Genomic DNA, 18,860 nt, shown 5'->3' on the forward strand with positions numbered 1-18,860 from the left:
TTTATATTATATTTTGTTCTTTTTCCTTTGTACCATCCTGTTTTCTTTGTTATATGCCTATAAAGGCGGATCATATCGGACCCATCTAGTCCAGAACTGCCTACACAGGCTGGCACCAGCTCAGCAGGCTCTCAGGCAGGGAAACGTGTCTTCTAACAGCTGATTCCTAAGATCATTTAACTGTAATTGGGACATTCTGCTTACAGCTTATACACTCAGCCATTGAGCACAGCCAACCTATTCAACCTATGAAACCACAACGCTGACAGGCAATACCATTCCTTCCATCCACCCACCCTCCCACCCCTTACTTGGGAGCTCTCTATCCCAAACCTTGTTTCTCCATCCCAAACTATGTCCCCCGATTTCTCCCCTGGGCAATCCAACTTACCTGCTGAACGGCAGCCAGGCTGTGGAGCTGTGCGCTGTTGAGCTGCTGCTGGAGCATGAACTGGTGGAAATACTGGGCTGCATTGGGCTGCCTCTGCAGTGCCTGGAGAGCCTGCAACAGACAGATGGTGTGAGCCCCTTCAGAGACTCATTCAGGGACCACGGAGGAGGAGCACCCCGATGGCACATAACCAGAGAGGAGCAGAGCTTGGGACTAACGGGCACCACCTTGTATAATAAAAGGACAAGGAGCATGAGAAGAGACACGACAAAGCAGGAACCGCCAGCTAGCAATTGGCAGGGGTTGCTGCTCTACAAACCGATGTCTCTACACCACCCCTTTTAACTGGCAGTTGTTTCCCTCGTTTCCCAGATGGGTCTGTAGAAGAGGCAGTACCATCACAGCCACACCTGGCCCCTCCCACTGGGAGACCTCCAGGACTGCACACACACTAGTGTGACTTTGCTTTGGGGATAAGTTACAGGGAACAGGAGAAGAAATGGTGCTGAAGATGACTGAGCACTATCTTGTGTGATGAGAAAAGGATCAAGACTGAGCGACTGCTTGGTTTAGTGGTTAAGAGTGGCAAGACTAATCTGGAGAGCCGGGTTTGACTCCCCACTCCTCCACTTGAAGCTAGCTGGGTGACCTTGGGTCAGTCACAGCTCTCTCAGAGCTCTCTCAGCCCCACCCACCTAACAGGGTGACTGTCCTGGGGATAATAATAGCATACTTTGTAAACTGCTCTGAGTGGGCGTTACGTTGTCCTGAAGGGCGGTATATAAATCAAACATGATTATTATTGTTATTAGCACAGAAAATACCAAGCACAGCACTGCCTGTTCTGGCAGGGGCTTGAACGTAGTATCTGAGGACTTCTAAGACCAACAGTGGTATGTGAGTTGGCCGTCTCAGCCAGGCTTTGGGGAGATGGATGGATGGATGGCTCTGGCTCAGAGAACGCAGAGGTGGCATCTCACCTGTACTGCCTGCCGTTCATAAAGCGTCATCTGCGATATCTGAGGGCGGGTACTTCCACCAGAGCCCGAGCTTCCGCTGGCTGAGTTAGAGTTCTGCTCACTTTCTGTCTCCATGGTGTCAGGTCCAAGTGAGATACCCCTGACTTTTTATCTTGAGTTCTAGACAAAGGAAATGAGAGGTTATTGCCCTGCAAAGAACCAGGCTCCCTTGTTCCCATAACGTAGCATTAAGGTTACATTATGCATTTATGTATAATATTAATTGTCCATCTTTCTCACTGAGACTCAAGTTGGGATGCGCCGTGTAAGTCAAACACAATCAACGTGATGGGGCATCCCGTCAACAAGTAATAAGGTTCGGATTGCAGAAATCTAAACACACAGGGAGATGAAACAAAACTTAAGGATTAACACAACATATTAAATGAAGCAGGGACTACTCGGTAGAAGCAGGCAAAATCAACAGCTGCCCATAAATGCACATTCTTTGTAGTAGCAGCCACCTTATGGAGCAGCCTGCCTGGAGACTTCACGAAAGCTTCCACTCTCCCGGCTTTCCACAAGTTCTGCTAAACCGAATTATTCAGAAGGGCTCTCTTACTCCAGTAATAGGGTTGTGCTGTGAGGAAATGGTTCAGAGAAATGCTTCAACAGGGGATAGGGACTGTAAACTGTACTACTGTGCAACGGCTGTTACTCTTTATGTAATGTACAATTGTTTATGGTTTGTGTGATGTTTTGCATGCAAATAAATTTGCGTGTATTATTGTGGAGGGTTTTGAATATTGGTTCTTGTGGCTTTAAATGCATGCCTCTGAAGTAAGGGGGAGGGAGGCTGGATGGGTGAACGCAGCGTGACTGGACAGTAGCTGTACTGGGGGGCGGAGTGAACTGCAGCTTTTGGTCAGCGTGTTGAGAGAAAAGTGTTCAGTCTCTCTAGTTCAAGCAATCTCTGTGGGAATCCGACTGTTCTGCTTTGTGGATGAACACAGCCTAAGTGGCAACAGAGGGGAAATCTAGCTCAGTTAGGCAACCTGTATGGGAGCCTGAGAGAGTCTGTGTGGATGAGTCTGCAGATAACCGTTTATTGAATTGAAACCACCAATTTTATGAACCTATTCCAAAACTAATATGCTTTTCAATACTCTGTAACCATCAAATGTATGTACTTATAAATCAATTCTATTTTTGGTTAAGCAAAATGCTTGATTCATCTGATATACTGGTTTAGGTTTGGTTTAGGTTAATTTGATTTTTAGCCCACCCTCCTTGTGAATGGGCTCAGGATCCCTTTTTTTTAACTCACAGCCACCCTCACACGCCGATCATTCTGTCATGCTACCCTCTGTAACTAAATGGTCCTATAATACCAGTTAAACTGAAGAGATCTAAGGCAAAAGCCTTGGACAGCAGTGAAAACCTTCTGGGAATACTGAGGGAGTCAGAGAGGCCAGAAATATATAGGTCATACTGGGTGGGGGGAATGCCGCAGGTGGTGCTAGCAATGGTATTCAAACCCCAAAGGGTCAGTTGGTATTGGCCGTACGCTCCTTTCACTGGGATCTAAAGACAGATTAGATGTTCTGTTTGTTTACCGACCACTCAGGTCCTCAGTAAGCAGCCCTTGTGAGTTGGAGGTGCTTTCAGATGGTGTTGGAGATGCTCAGGACTGATTGTTCTGCGGGACTTCAACATTCATGCTGCATGTTCCGTGTCAGGGCCAGACTATGCCAGAAACTGCCAGTCTAGATGCCGCCTCAGTCATATGATGCAAGTAAAACTAATCTATGTAAACATTATGTGAATTTTCCTAACTATTCATATCTGGCACATTATTTAGCTCTTTTAAAAACCAAGTTAAGAAAGCACGTAAACTAAGCAGGAGGCGTGAAATGTAAGACTGGCTCTGCACTGGGACTGGAAAAATCGTTCACATTCTTAAGCATCAAGGTCAAATGTTTAGGCAGCTCCGATCTTTCCAGCTTGTCACTGCACTTAAAGGGAAAGATTTCATACTCAGCGTCAAGACTGTACACACAGATTGGTTACTTTCGCAACAGCAGCGCTAAAACAAATTCTACATTTGAATTAAAGTATCATATTTACTTCTACTTTTACTCATATTCAAATAAATGGTATGAATATTTGCTTACTGTTAATCTGAGGCTGAAAATTTTGTTTAACATCAGCAGCTGGGTAAGGAATAAGTGACAGACGGGTAGTAGTAGCAGCTAGCTAAGCTCACAGCTTTTCCACTGCAGGTTTATCAAGTCAGAAGCCCCAGGCTCGACTTGCACTTACAGGATTGCATTCTCTCATCCTAGAGCATTTTTACCCCCCCCCTTTCCTCTCCAAGGAGCTCACAGCTGCAAATATGGTGACCACTCCACCATTTCCTTCTCACAATACCAAGAGTGGCTGATCCAAGATCACCCCATCAATATCACGGCAAACATAGCGATCTACAATTCTGGTAAATTGGCTTTAAAGCCAATGGGTGTAGAGGCGTGGGTTTTTTTTCCCCAAGAAAAAAAATGACAAGGGGCGGGGGAGAACTGAAATATACGTAATACTTATTTTTCTATCAAATCTAAACTGATTTTACACCTTTGGCCTAAAATGTGTTGTTTATAACTAACAGTGCAATCCTACGGAGAGTTACTCCAGTCTAAGCCAATTGACTTCAATGGGCTTAGACTGGAGTAACTCTCCATAGGATTGCACTGTTAGTTCATTTATAACAGTATTGTATAGTGGTTACAGTGCTGGACTAAGGTCTGGGAGGGTTAGTTTTGAACCCCTACTCTTGTTACGAAGCTTGTTACGTGACTTTGGGCCAGTTACTCACTCTCAGTCTAACCCACGCCAGAGGATTGCTGTGAGGATAAAATGGAAGCATGGACAGCAATGTGAGCCACTCTGAGTTCCACCCGGGGAAAAGGTGGAGTAGAAATGAAGTAAATAAATACATTTTATTAATGGCATGGTCAGGGAAACACATCTCCAAGCAAAACAGCAAATCCAACCCAGCACTCGCGCGAGAGCCACAAGCTTCTGTACCCTATCCTATCTTAGCACATTTTATTCCAAAAGAAATTATTTATTTCACAGAAGTTCTTTCAGTACTCCCTCAGATATAGAATATGAAAAGTCCTCAGACTCAACTCTTAACTTTTTCATTTGTTCAAAAAGAAAAGTTATTCCAGTAATGGTTTCTTCAGCGCAGCCTCTCAATGTCCTATTTTCTCCCATCAGAAAAAAGAACGGTATACATTGAGTAAAATCTTGCCTTAAAATGCATCTTGTTCATTCCAAAAGAAAAATTTATTTCTTAGGGGAGGTCTCCCTCCCCACCTCCCACCCCTTCGTGCTTCCCAAACTTCCCAAAAGTTTCCACTGGAAAAACTGAAACGGGGAGAACACAGGCTTGTTCTAGTTACATGCACTCAGGTGTGGTGGTGGCAAAGGACAAGACGATGGTGCCAGGGGCTTCATGGGAAATGTAGGCTTTCAGAAAGGTATCTGAAGAAACATATTTATTAATTTGTCATTTATATTCCACATTTCTCACTGAGACTCAAGGAGGATTACCTAGTGTGAGATTAGTACAATTAGTGGCAAGGACAAGGGCAGGCATTTCCACACAGTGTCAAGAACATTTCCATAAACAATGTCATCGGGGAAATGAATACAAGTTTACAAAGACATAGCATTAGCAAGGATCCAATACAAAGTTGAAGAATTGCTGAAACAGAACATAATCAGTTTTAGGACTTACCTTAAACAACATGAAGCTCAGGTAGTATATAGGATACATATTTAAAGCAACAGACAATATGTAAGACAACATAATGGTGACGTCTATGGTTCCTAACTCATTAGCGAAACATCTGGGACCCCTTTCCTACAATACCGCCCTCCTAGCTGAGAAAAAAACCTTTTTGAATAATTTGGTTTTGCATTGTTTGTGGAAAGCCAGGAGCATGGGGGCTCTCTTGACCTCCTCAGGCAGGCTGTTCCATAGGGTAGGGGCCACCACAGAGAAAGCCCATGTATAAACTACTGTTGATTTCACCCATGTGCAGCCTGGCACCTGCAAGAGACCCTGTTCACATGAGCAAAGCAGCCATGGAGGGACATAGGGAGGGAGGCAGGCCTGTAGGTATGCTGGGCCAAGGCCGTGAAGAGCTTTGTATGTAATACCCAAAACCTTGAATTAACCACGGTAACTGATAGGTAGCCAATGGAGTGACTGTAGGATGGGAGTGATGTTCAAGCTCCTGCTCGCTCCTGATAATAGTTGAGCTGCAGCATTTTGCACCAACTGCAGCCTCCTAGTTAACTTAGATGGGAGACCAATGTATAATGCATTACAATAGTTAAGTTTTGATGTTACCATAACATGGATCCAGGCGGCCAGGTCGGCTGTGTCAAGATAAGAAGCCATTTTCCAGGCTAGAGTGAGATTGTAGTAAGCATTTTTTGCAGCTGCAAGTTTTTCTACTAGTAGCACCGGATCCAGAATAACCCCGTGGCTCTTAACTGAGTCTGCAAGGGTCAAATAAACTCCATCGAAAGTGGGGAGTACAATGTCTTTCGGGCATGACTTACAGTCTCTCCACACGAGATACCTCAGCACGTGTTCATCAATGTGCTCATTCATCAACGTGTTCATTCATGTGCAGGGAAATGCAATGTTAGCTGGAAAACCTATTTTTAAAAGACAGAGCCTGCCATCACTCCTCAGAGGGTTTGTTAATTTCATCTTCCAGTCCCAGAAGGCTCTGTCAATTTCCCTTCTCCAGTCTAAAAACTGTGAGGGATGGCAACCAGAGAGCAGCAAGGAATGGAAATGGTTTGGAGCTGCCTTCCAGAGCCGGGCTTGGACTTGGAGGGGTTAGAATGGGCTGAAGTTTCCCTTCTGGCCTTTCACAGCCCCTTCACCCAGTTCCACTGTATAGTGAAGCCTTTACCCTGCTGCCGGCTCTGTCTTTTAAAACCACCTTTCCCAGCTAACATTGCATCTCCCGACGCGTGTTCTTCACGTGTCAGGTGTCTCATGTAGAGAGACTCCAAGGTGGGAGACAGTGCAAAAATCTCTCGATTTGGCAGAGGAGATCATAAGTAATTCTGGTGAGGACACTCAGGTGAGGGGAAAGGGTGGTAGCCATATTGTAAGGGGTAAAGAACAGAGAGAGAATTGAGACACTGGAAACAAACAAGGAATCTGGACTCCCTTTTATGCCTTCTAGCCACTTGACCCCCGCAATGTGCTCATTTCTTATATTACAAACATTCCTGATTCTACCCAACCAAAAAGCAAGCACATATATCAGCCAACCAAGACTTCTGGAGAGGCCTACTACAGCCCTATGGGGCTGCCTACACACTTGTCCCCTGGCCAATCACCAGTGCTCTGCTACCCACAATCTCAATTACCTGTGCAGCCCAGCGCTGCCAGGGAAGAGCGTATGAGCGCTCTTGGCAGCCATGGGTGCAGCACTCACAGCTGCACGTACCACCTAGGGGAAGGGACTGTGGCCTCATGGTCCTTTTTCGCCCACCCTCACCAGACCTACAACTGGTCCTACACATGTACATGTAAGATTTAGTCTTCAAGTAAATTCTCTCTTAACATAATGGCCTATTTACAAAAAGGCAGCGAAACCATCTCTAAGAAGTTTTACTTCTAGACTGCAAAAATGTATGAAAAAAATCGGATTATGCTTTCAGGTTGTATAGAAGCCTTATTTAAGCTACAAACAGCAATTAATTAGTATGCAAGCTTGGAAACAAAGAAGAAAACTTAATGGGACCTTTTTTCTTGTCCATTTAATGATGCAGTCTTAAAGCTTAGTATATCCACTTAGCTCTATGGCCAATATAACTCTTGAGACAGTCTGGCACAGCACCCCACCAATGTAGATGCTAGCATTATCTGTGCAGCTGTATCAGCATGGAGATCAGAAATGGGGTGGGTGGGAATATACTGGGGGATGAGAGGGGTTTAATCAGTGTCATAAATCCCCTCAATCCCAGGCTATGAACTGAAAAAAGACCACACAGAAATGGTGGGTGGGGCAATTTTCTGAGGAATTTTTTTTTCAATTTTTCCAATGGGGGGGGGGGAATACTCACGAAATGCTTTTCTAAGACAAGGTTTTTTCCTCACTCAAAATGTATACCACAAAAAGTCTAAGGACTTTCTCACTGTTTCTAACAGAAAAAAATGAGGAAATTTTGGCAACACTCAAAAAAACACCTGTGACTTGGAACGGGTGCGTTTGGAATAAGTGAAATAAGTTTCACGTGGGCAGTTGTGTTGGTCTGCAGTAGAGGAGCAGTATTTGAGTCCAGTACCCCTTAAAGATTAATGAGATTTTTCCAAGCTTTTACTCAAAATGAAAACATTTATGTAAGGTAGTCTACAGCATTAGATAATGACAATTCTAGAATATACTTAAAGACATATATAACTTCTTCGAAAACACATCTTTGTTTAAATCTAACTAGTTTGGCAACAATTTAATATGCTATAAGAGTCTAACAATAACACATTATTAAAGAGTTTACAGTTTTCAGCGTTATAAAGTTTAAATTAATATCCAGATATACTGCATATTGTGAATCTATGAGTGTTTCAGTCCAAATAACACACACTTTTGTTTACTACAGAATTCTAACTTCAACTTATTTTCCTACCTCTCCAAAAGTAAAGATAAATGTGGTACAGTAGCACAAGGCGCAGCAATTTCGTGAGTACTGCCATTTTTCTTACAGAAAACAAAGAAATGTATACTTTTAAATTCCATAAATATTCAAAATAGTACAATTTTATATGCTAAGTTAGAAATGGTGCATTTAATATTGTTCAATCAGTAAAAGTTTTGATAAGAAAGCAAGTACCGCACACGTTTCAATTTTCCTCAGAAATTTTATACCTCTACTCTCAATACAGATGCAGCACAACTGGAGGTACCAACTAAATTTGCAGCCCATTTCCAAAGTACTCCATAAATCCTAGTTAGAATTTCCTTTTCTCGGGAACAGAGCACAGCGCAGGGACGCATGCCACCCCTTCTGCACTTTGGGGACAGGAACTCTAAAAGAAAGGCAATTTACCCAAACAAGGAATATCTGTACAAACAACCAAGGTGACTAATGAAGCTGGTCAGAGCATATTATTAACTTTGCTCTCCTCAGATCCCTACAGGTACTTTACCTCTGGACAGAAACATTAACCAGGATCTGGGGATACAAGGACAATGCACCCCACACAAGCAGCGGAGAGGAAACCCATGCCTAAACTTAGATTGCAGCAAGTGTCTCCCTCTCACGCCACAACCCTACTGTATATTGGCTTTTCTCTGTCTCCTTCATGGTGAAGAAAAGGGTTCTCCTTGGAGATACGCTGACATATTATCACCGCAATGTTATGCAAGTGTAACCTTACATACGAGTCAGGGAAACAAGAAGCACAACTACACATCTGGGTAAATGCCACTCAATTCTATCACTGCCGCTGCTGACCAGCCACTCATGATGCCTTCTACCTTACCGAATTCAGGCCCCTGAAGGAGCCCCAAGAGACACAACAGAGGTCCCCTACAACAGATAAGCAAGTATTGGCTAAATAGCTACACCATCACTTCTATCCCACGGCCTGGGGACCCTCAAGCTCTACCTGTGACTGCTTTCCTTTCAGAACTTCATTCCTGAGGCTCCTGAATAAAATCTTTGGCTACTTCACAGCTGTCTGATGGTGGTTTGGTCAGCAGGGATCAATTCCCACCCCCTGCTCAGGATTAACCTCAACCTCAATTATATATATTATATAACCTCAATTATACAGAACTCACATAGGAAAGGAGGCAGAGTACATCCACAGCCTGTACAGCCGCACTTCGGCAAGAGGAAGGCTGTTTCCTATATTTATTTATAATATGAGCATTTTTGCCCAGTGGGGAGATTGAAGATGATGGGGATAACTGTCGACAGGCAATTGTGTTTTCCACTGCTGCTGGCCTACTGTCTATGCCTTACTAAACGATGCTTCGAGGGGTAGTCTTTCCCCACCCCTCCCCCAAAACCTAAAGCCTTGCCTAAGTGAGACTCTGGAACTCTGTAGGTGGTTTCCTCTGTTAACTGGATTGCAGAGGCCCTTGGGTGATCTGGCCAGAATGGCCACAATTCCTTCCCAGTGTGCTCGTCTGTCAAAGGGAAATCAACCCCCCCCCCCACCCTTCCCGCAGAGTTGCTGGAAGCAAGTCAGATTTCTTCAAGTCATGCCATAAACTCTTTCTTCCAGTCCAACTTTCCTTCTTGTGTTCTGTTTATAGGTGAATGCAGACTGAGTGACATCAGGGAGGCGCACCAACACACATTGGCTGGCTGCATCCATATATGGCTGACGCCATCCTGTGACTGGTGGATGTCAACAGTGCTGTGCAGTTCATGTGCTTCCAATTCCAACAGGCATTTTAAAAAACAATAAAAAGTGTTCTCTGCCATGTCCGCATGGAGACCTACTAGGCATGATGGCACAGCACTGGCTTTCAGGGCTTAGGCTGGCTCCAGCACCTGTCTTTCTTAATCAATTGGGCTTAACGTGCTACTTAGTGGAAACATGCCAATCTAGGTCTTACCAAGTACTACCTGACCAAACATACACAGGAACATTTCTATTCACTTTTTTATTGTTATTTTTGAAAGTGAACTTTTACAAAACCTGCTGGTTAAAAAGTTAATGACTATGTCAGGACAAACTCTTGGAAGAAAATCATATATATACACAGGGATGTATTGGGTAATGAAAGCTCCTAGAAACATAATGAACTTGGAAAACAATCCTAAACAGGACTACTCAGAATCCTACTCAAGTCTACTCCAAGGGGCTTACCCCAAGGAAAGTGTCCTTAGGATTGCTCTGTTAGTACACGAGGCTGAGTGATCTCTGCCAAGCACTCTGTGCAGAGAGAGAAGTAGAAAGGAGCCTGGCAGAATCTGTGCAGAACATCTCTCAAAGCAAAAGTCAACTCCCAAACTGGAATTTCTTTCAACTCAAAAAAGGGTCATTTCCAGGGTTCCGTGATCGCATGTTGCAATGCGCTGTCAACAGCCCAGACGAGAGGCCGTTTCCTTAAGACACCTCCAGATCAGCCCTTTTGTGACTGGCAGTGGTTGATTCATTGTTCCATATTTTTTTCCCACTGTCCAAATTATTCAACAGCCAGAAAAGAGATTTCTTAGGAAGTGGCTACTGAAGTATTCGGCCATCCCTGACCCTTCAAGATTAAGATTTACTTCTGGGTAGCCAGTGCAAAAGCTGCATTGTGGACATGGCAAACTTCTGTTTTACTGTAACTTTTAGTTCATAAATTGTTTTATAGTGTGTGGCCTATAGGCTGTTAACCGTGAACAAACTTGAAACTTGATCTGTCAGCTCTTGCATAGGAAGAACTGAACCCACTGTAGCAATATAGTTGTCATATCAGAACCCTTGGGATTAGATCAAAGGCCCAGGAGCCTCTCTATACAAGATATCTTACATGAGTATGCTCACATGACATACCATCTGTGTGGTCTTATATTCAATTGCACTCTATCTCCCTGGCAGCGCACGTGTATCCACAATGGGAGAATAAGTGTAAGATCGTTCACTTGATCCGACTGGTGTCAGTGTCTCTCTACACAAGACATCTTACACGGGGACGCCCAAGTGACTTACTTTTCTGTGTGGTCTTATATTCAAGTTTGCTCTGTCTCCCTAGCAGTGCATGTGTATCTACAACGGGAGAACATGTGTCAGATATTTCATTTGAGCATCTCTAGGGCTAGAGACCCCAGGTACTCCAGCATCCAGTTTCCTACAACAGGCAACCAGATACCCTACCAAAGCAGCCAGGCTGAACCTCTAGCCCTCTGCTCCTTAATTTATTTGTTGGATTTCTGTCCTGCCCTCCCCATGAGTTGGCTCAGGGCAGATCACAACATCATAAAACTACAATTTCAATATATAAAATCATAAAACATAATTGGATCCTTGCTAATACTATGTCTTTGTAAACTTATATACATTTACCCTATGACGCTGTTTATGGAAATGTTCTTGACACTGTATGGAAATGCCTGCCCTTGTCCTTGCCACTGATTGTACTGATCTCACACTGTGTAATCCGCTTTGAGTCTCAGTGAGAAAGGCGGACTATAAATGACATAAAACAAACAAACAGATCACTCCGGGTAGGCACCACAGATCTCCTCAGTGTCCTTCGGCCACAGGTATGGAGAGAGCCTCCTTCCTGCAAGAGCGCAAGGCTCGCCCCTGCACACCGTTCAGCCACCTGACATTTTCTGTCACACGGGCGGCCCCAGGCTTGGGGCTGAGAGACCGTCCCGTCAGAAATAAAAGGCGCGTTTGAGGCGCGTTTTCCAAAGCGCGGAGCTTCCCCAGACACGAAGCCCCCGCCACGCCACACGCCCCTTTTGTGCCACACGGGCCCGACTCACAAAGCGGCCAGTCCTTCGGGCCAGCCGGGCCTCCTCCGCGGGGGGCGCGACTGGCTGGCCCGGCGGCCGTTCGCCCCACTCGGGGGACGTCCTGACTGAACGACGCCCCGACCCTCGGCGCGGATCGCTTACTTACTTCCCTCCGCCTGGGCCAGGCCGCTGCCCGGAGGGGGCGCGCCGGAGGGGACTCCCCTCACACCACGGGGCGCCGACGGGAGGAGCCGGGGGCCACCGCCGCAGGCCCCTCCCCGGGCCGCCGCCGCCGCCGCCGCCGCCGCTTTCCGTCCGCACGCGAACCCGCCGGCCCCGCCTCCCTCCCGCCGCCGCGGATTTAATTTCCCCGTCTGCCCGACGCTCCCTCCCTCCGCCACTTCCGGGGCGGGGCGCCCGAAAGCGGCACTTCCGGGAAACGTGATCTCTCCCCTGACCCTGCTTGAGGAGGGGGGCGGGTGTGGCTTGGAGTTGCTATGGCGACGGCAGCGCGGCCTAGTACGGGCCTGTAGGGCGAAGCCGGTTGCGCAGGGGAGGAGGCGATTTTAAAGGAGAGCCGGCGAAGCCCGGGCGTGAGCGACGTGGGAAATGTCCGGCGGAGTCTTAAAATATGTGTCTCTGTCTGTAGTCTCTCTGTCTGTAGCAGTGGAAAAGAGCAAGAGTCCAGTAGCACCTAGAAGACTAACAACATTTGTGTCAGGGTAGGCGCTTTCGTCAGTCACAGCTCACTTCTTCAGGTGTCTCACGACTCATGAAAGCTCATACCCTGCCACAACTTTCGTTAGTCTTAAAGGTGCTACTGGACTCTTGGCAGCTGAAGAACTGATCTGGGATTCACCAAAGCTCCTACCCTGCCACAAATTTTGTTAGTCTTATAGGTGCTACTGGACTCTTGCTCTTTTCCACTAGTATAATTGAACCTTTTTTCTTTTATGGTGATTGACAGCACTAGAAAAACACACAATAGAAATAAACAAATCAAAATAGCAAGTTGTATGTTTGGTTGCCAACTCTGGGTTGGGAAATTCCTGGAAATTTGGGGAGGGGAGTAAGGAGAGGGACCCCAGCAGGGTATAATGTAACACAGTCCATCCTCTAATGCAACTGGTTTCTCCATGGGTACTGCTCTCTACGCTGGAGATCGGTTGCAATTCTGGAAAATTTCCCAACTGCAGGTTTGCAACTGTGGTTATGTGGCCATATAGCTGTAGGGTTGGGAAACTGCAGTTGGTGCAAAACAAAGTTTAGCCATTACTAGGAGCTAGGCGAAGCATGCATATTAGTCCACTTTCACAGTCACTCCATTGGCTGCCCATCTGTTACCAGGTTCAATTCAAAATATTGCCGATCACATAGCAAGCCCTGCATGGCCTCGGTCTAAGGATCCCACGTCCCTGTTCCCCCCCCCCTCACTTGGCCAGCAGGGGAGAAAAGCAAGAGAATAGGCCTCCCCACAAGCGCTCTCCATCAAACTTCCCCAGAAGCACTCCTGTGCTTTCCAGCGGGATGATTTGGTCCCCAAATGGGCTGAATTGGGCCAATTTGGGGCCCAAATTGGCCTGCTGTAAAGCTCAGTAGCGTTCCCAGCTCCTGCACAATAATGTCTCTTCCCGGAAGTGACATCATCAAGTTGTCCCTGGAAGCACTGGCTTGCGCACTTTGCTCACTCATGGAGACATTGAAAAAGGTGAGTGTCAGGTTCCCCCTGCCCCACCAGGAGGGGAAGGGAACCTGGCAATCTTACCTTGGGCCCTCATATCTGTACGACCACCTCTACCCCTATGTGCCTCCTCAACAACTTCACTGTTCAGAGCGAGGTCTTCTACAAGTAGCAACCTGCAAATGGGCAAAATCAACAACCGCCCATACATTCTCTACTGTGGCCCATATCTTATGGAATGGCCATCCCGATGAGGTCACGAAGGTTCACACTCCTAGCTTTCTGCAAACTATGCAAAACTGAATTATTCAAAAGGGTTTTTCTACACAGATAAAGCTGAAATGTAACAAAATGGTTCAGGAAGATATATTAGTAGAGTTTGGGTTGTGTTTCCCAACCTTTTGTCCATGGAGGAATCCCTAATTTTTTTTTCAGACCTTGAGGACCCCTATGAAACCTATGAAAAGTTTTAAAAATACCAGACTCTTGTCTTCTTCTCCCAGGCCCAGCACGATGATGTCACTTCCAGAAGTGACATCATTACTGGCCACTCCTCCAGCAGTCAAGAGATTGGCCCGACTGTCCAGCCACTCCTCCAGAGTTCTGGAGGCCAGACAGGTGAGCTGCTCCTCCGGCACTAGAAGGAGGGAGAGGAGATGGAGGCAGCACAGGGAGGCCTGCTGGCACCGCGGCCAGTTCGGGGATGCCAATGGTCAGCTGCTTCTCCCCCTGCACAAAAATACTGAATATTTATATGTCCTGTATTTTACCCTGTTTTTCCTGGACAATCCCCCAGAAGAAATCGGATGGTCCAGGGGAAAACCAGTGACCCGGCAACCCTATTTACAAACCAGAAGAAGTTGATACAGGGCGAGCGCAATTAAATGAGTGATTAATTATTGTCAAGAAAACTTATTTGCAAAGAGCTGCTATGTGCGTGTGTGTGTGCATGCTTATATTGGAAGAAAAAAGTGAAGCATTTTCCCTGTCGTTTTTGTATTATCTATTCTTTTTTTTCAAATGTAAAAAAATTCAAATAAAAATAAAATTTACTTAAATATCAAAATAACATTCACATCCAATGTTAATATAAGGTTTATTTTCAGTGTGATATTTGGGCTTGTGTCAGGACTGTTCCCCACTGTTCCTCCATTCTTCTTCTACTCTGCACCAGGGCCAATGTGTTGCAATGTGTTTTGCACCTGTCTGACTTTTCCATTCCAGCTTCCGGCGCTCCCAAGGGCTGGGAACTCAGAGTTATCTCCTCTGCCGGCTCTCCGCCGTGGCCTTGAGACATCTACACTGAAGTTACTCCCTTCAGCTTGTTCCTGCTTCTATGCTCTGTGGTCTAGAGGGAAGAGGGAGTGGGGAGGGGGCATTTAGAGTGGGTATTGTAATCAATTCATTCCTAACAAGGGACCTGTGTACAGACAGATGCCTTCTTGTTGCTTCTGATTATTCTATGGACATATATATGGCACAGCCAAGATATCTAAATAAAACCCATTTACTCAAGAGCTTGGATTTCTTGCTGCAAGGGTCTAGAGTCATGGTTCACCGTATCTTGTCTTCCATAGCCTGACAGCTTGTTTTTTTTCAGGGGGGGGGGGTTGTAGAATTCTTGGCCGATATCCTATGGTTGGGAAATACTCTTCTACAGAGTTGATTTAATCTAGAACCCACTTACTTGTCTTTTTTGTGGTCTGTGGTATCTGTAAAACTCTCCTCAAGCACTGCATTTCAAATAAATCAGTTTTCTTCCTGTCAGTTTTCTTCATTGTCCACTTTGCACATCCATACATACTAATGGAGAATACCACAATATGAATTATCTGGATCTCAGTCCCCAGCAACACATCCTTATCCTTAAGGATCTTATCTAGTTCCTTCATGGCTGGACTTCCAAGTCTTGAACTTCTGATTTCTTGGTTGTGGTGTCCCATTTGGTTGACAATTAAGCCATGGAATAGAAAATCTTTACCACTTTCAATTTTTTCATTGTCAAGTTTAAAATTGTGTAATTCCTCAGTAATCATTTTCTGCAGTAAAATGGTATCATTTGCATATCTCAAATTGTTAAAGATCCTTCCACCTATTTTCACTCCAACTTCATCTAAATCTAATCCAGCTTTCTTTATGATATGTTCTGCATACAGATTGAACAAATGGGGAAACAATATACATCCTTGTCTGACACCTTTGACAATTGAAAACCATTCTGTTTCTCAATATTCTGTTCTAACAGTAACCTGTCCAGAGTATAGGTTACACATCAAAACAATCAGGAAACCTATTTTTTTTTTAAAAAATCCAGTTTTTCATCATCCACACAGTCAAAGGCTTTGCTGTAATCTATAAAGCACGAAATGATTTTCTTCTGAAATTCTCTGGTATGCTCCAATAACCATAATAAATTTGCAATATGATCTCTAGTGCTTCCTTTCTTGTTTCCTATATGCTAAAAGTTTTTGTTGCAAAATTTTGAGCATCACTTTGCTTGTGTGGGAAATTAATGCAATGGTCCAATTGTTGCTGCAATCTTTGGCATCTCCTTTTTTCAAAATTAGAATGTAGATTGAGTATTTCCAGGCTGTGGGCCATTGTTTTGTTTTCCATATTAACTGGCACATTCTTGTAAAGATTTTAATGGACTCAGTTTCTGAAGCTTGAAATAGCTCTATTGTTATCTCATTTATTCCAGGTGATTCGTTTCTCCCAATTACATTGAATGCACCTTTCATTTCACTTTTTAAAATTTCAGGTTTTTCATGAAAAGATTATTCTTTCAAAGAATCTCTCACCCTTTTATCTCTTCTGTGCAGTTCTTCAATATATTGTTTCCATCTTTTCTCTATTTTGTCCTGATGAGATAATGTATTTTTATGTTGATCATTCACTATCCCTATCTGAGGTCTGAATTCCTTTTTGATTTTCTCAATGAGTAGAACAGAGCTCTTGTTCTTTTTGTTGTTGTTCTCCTCTATTTCTTTGCACAGTTTGTAATAATAGTTCTCTTTGTCTCTGCTTGCAAGTCACCAAAAAACTGTTCAGAATTTTGACCCCATTTTGGTCAACTTTTACTTTTGCTTCTCATCCATCTTTAGCAATTTTAGGAGTTTCACCAGTCAGCCATCAACATTTTTCCTTTCTTTTGGCTACAGGAATAGACTTTGCACAGTCTGTTAATTTAGAACATTCACTATGTTACAGGACTCCTGCCAGCTTTCCAGGCAGAAAATCTACTGGCTATAAGAGCAGCATAAGAGGCAGCCATTGAGCAGGTATGATTATGCTCCTCTCTTTATTTCTAATGGATCACACTATCTGATTCCTTCTCTTTTAGAAACTGGATTACAGACCTTTTCCCTCTATCATAGGATTGCTGTATTTGACAGGCAGATGCTCAGCTAATGAAGTTTCTTTCAACACTGCCTCACTGCTGTTCTTAAGAGTTCAGGGGCCCTGTCTCTCATGCCCTTGTGCTCATGTGCAGATCAGCTGTGGAGAGGGACTTGTTTCAGCCTCTTGCCTTGATCTAAGGATTCCTTTACTCTCTCCAAATATCCTTCCGCATCATGCCATTTGAATCTTGGTGTCCTTGTGTTCTCCCAATGAGTACACATTTTGGGTGAGTAATGTGCAAAGTGTCCTTTACACATGTAGGGTAGGACCATGTCACCAGGGTAATTATCAAACTGTCTGGTGTATTCCTGGGTCCCAATCAGATAGCGTTCCAATTAGGAAGAGGAAATGAGACAGAGAGAGAGAGAACCTCAAAAAGAAAATATCTTTAGTCCCCTAACAAGATGAAGAATGAAATGCAAGAGAGAGCAAAACATGAAACATGAAATGTAGTGATGGCTGGAGGCTTAGAGTCTCACTACACGAGACATCTTACACGGGGACACTCAAATGTAGGGAGACACAATGTTAGCAGGGAAGCGTAGTTTAAAAAGACAGAGCCAAGGGAGCTCACTGCTCAGAGGGTTTGTTAATTTCATCTTCACCTCCACAAGGGGAGTTGAAATTGACAGAGCCTTTGGGGAGGCGAAGATGAAATTAACAAACCATCTGAGGAGAGCTCCCCCAGCTCTGTCTTTTAAAACTATGCTTCCTGGCTAACTTGCATCTCCCTACACTTGAGCATCCGCATATAGAAGAGACTCATAGATGGCTTTAAAAGAAGATTAGACAGATTCATAGAGGACAGGTCCATCAAGGGCTTTTAGTCAAGGCCACCTCCACATTCAGAGGCATGAAACCTCTGAATACCTGTGATAGGAGGCAACATCAGGGGAAGGCCTTTATATGCCCTGTTATAGCCCTTTAGGGCAGCTGGTTGACCTCTGTGTGAAACAGGATGCTGGACAAGATGGTTTATTGGTCTGATCCAATAAACCAATGATCCAGCAGAACTCTTCCTATGTTCTAACATTTCAATGCAGCAGTGCAATCCTAGCAATGCTGCCCTGGGTTGTTGCTGTTTGGGGCGAATTGAGAGAATCTAAGAGGAAATGATGGGTGAAAAGAAACATCCATTGCCTTATCTGGAAGGGAAGAGTTCCTTGCGCTGAGGTCCAGGGCAGGAGAAGGAAAAACAGACCGGGGATGCAGATTCCAATGGTGGAAGAAGTCCATAACCAAAACCAGCTATGGAGTTGGCGGACCAAGTGAGGAAAAGAAGGTTCGTGAGCCAAAGGATTCAGTAAAAAAGGAGAGATCAGAAGCAAACTTGGGGAAAAGACTCTGGTGTAAAACCAACAAGAAGCTCTTGACAGCAGTTCCCATTTTTCTGTACTTGATGGGTCGGCCACGCAGGCTGGCCTTTGTTTAAATCTGTTTGTTTAAAAATTATAAGTCAACCCAGGGCTTTTTTTCAGCGGGGACACCATGGAACGACGTTCTGGCACCGCTTAAAAATGGTCACATGGCTGGTGGCCCCGCCCCCTGACCTCCAGACAGAGGGGAGTTGAGATTGCCCTCAGTGCCGCTCGGTGATCTGTCTGGAGATCAGGGGGCGGGGCCACCAGCCATGTGACCATTTCATCAAGGGCAGTTTAAACGTTTAAAAACTCCCCCCTTGTTCCAGCTGACCCAAAGTGACATCATTGCGCGGTCTTGAGTTCCACCACGGAGTTCCCCAGAAAAAAACCCCTGGGTCAAGCCAATATATTTAGGAATGGGAAAGAAAGGTGGGCAGCGCCAAAAAGACAGCCACGTCTGTCTCCCATCAGCAGCAGAACCTCTGGAACTTCAAGCGCCGCTCAGCATCGTGGCCCTCTCCCAATTCTCTGCCTGAGGCTGCGTCTGCCAGGCAAGCCGGAGGTCC

At 45.0% G+C, this 18,860-nt stretch overlaps 1 protein-coding gene across 2 annotated transcripts in view; it reads right to left on the reverse strand.

The window, feature by feature from the left end:
- PHC1 (polyhomeotic homolog 1) overlaps nt 1–12,221 on the reverse strand; it is a 35,005-nt gene extending 22,784 nt beyond the window's left edge. For both annotated transcript variants that reach the window (XM_055002812.1, XM_055002811.1), the window contains exons 1-3: nt 12,017–12,221; nt 1,372–1,530; nt 392–502 (exon numbers count right to left, since the gene is read on the reverse strand). In XM_055002812.1, the coding sequence (XP_054858787.1) occupies nt 392–502; nt 1,372–1,485 (225 nt within the window). In that variant the 5' untranslated portion in view covers nt 1,486–1,530; nt 12,017–12,221. The remainder of the gene's footprint in view (nt 1–391; nt 503–1,371; nt 1,531–12,016) is intronic.
- Nucleotides 12,222–18,860: the final 6,639 nt, after the last annotated feature.

The sequence above is a fragment of the Eublepharis macularius genome, chromosome 18 (assembly GCF_028583425.1).
Source record: "Eublepharis macularius isolate TG4126 chromosome 18, MPM_Emac_v1.0, whole genome shotgun sequence".
Classification (NCBI taxonomy): Eukaryota; Metazoa; Chordata; class Lepidosauria; order Squamata; family Eublepharidae; genus Eublepharis; species Eublepharis macularius.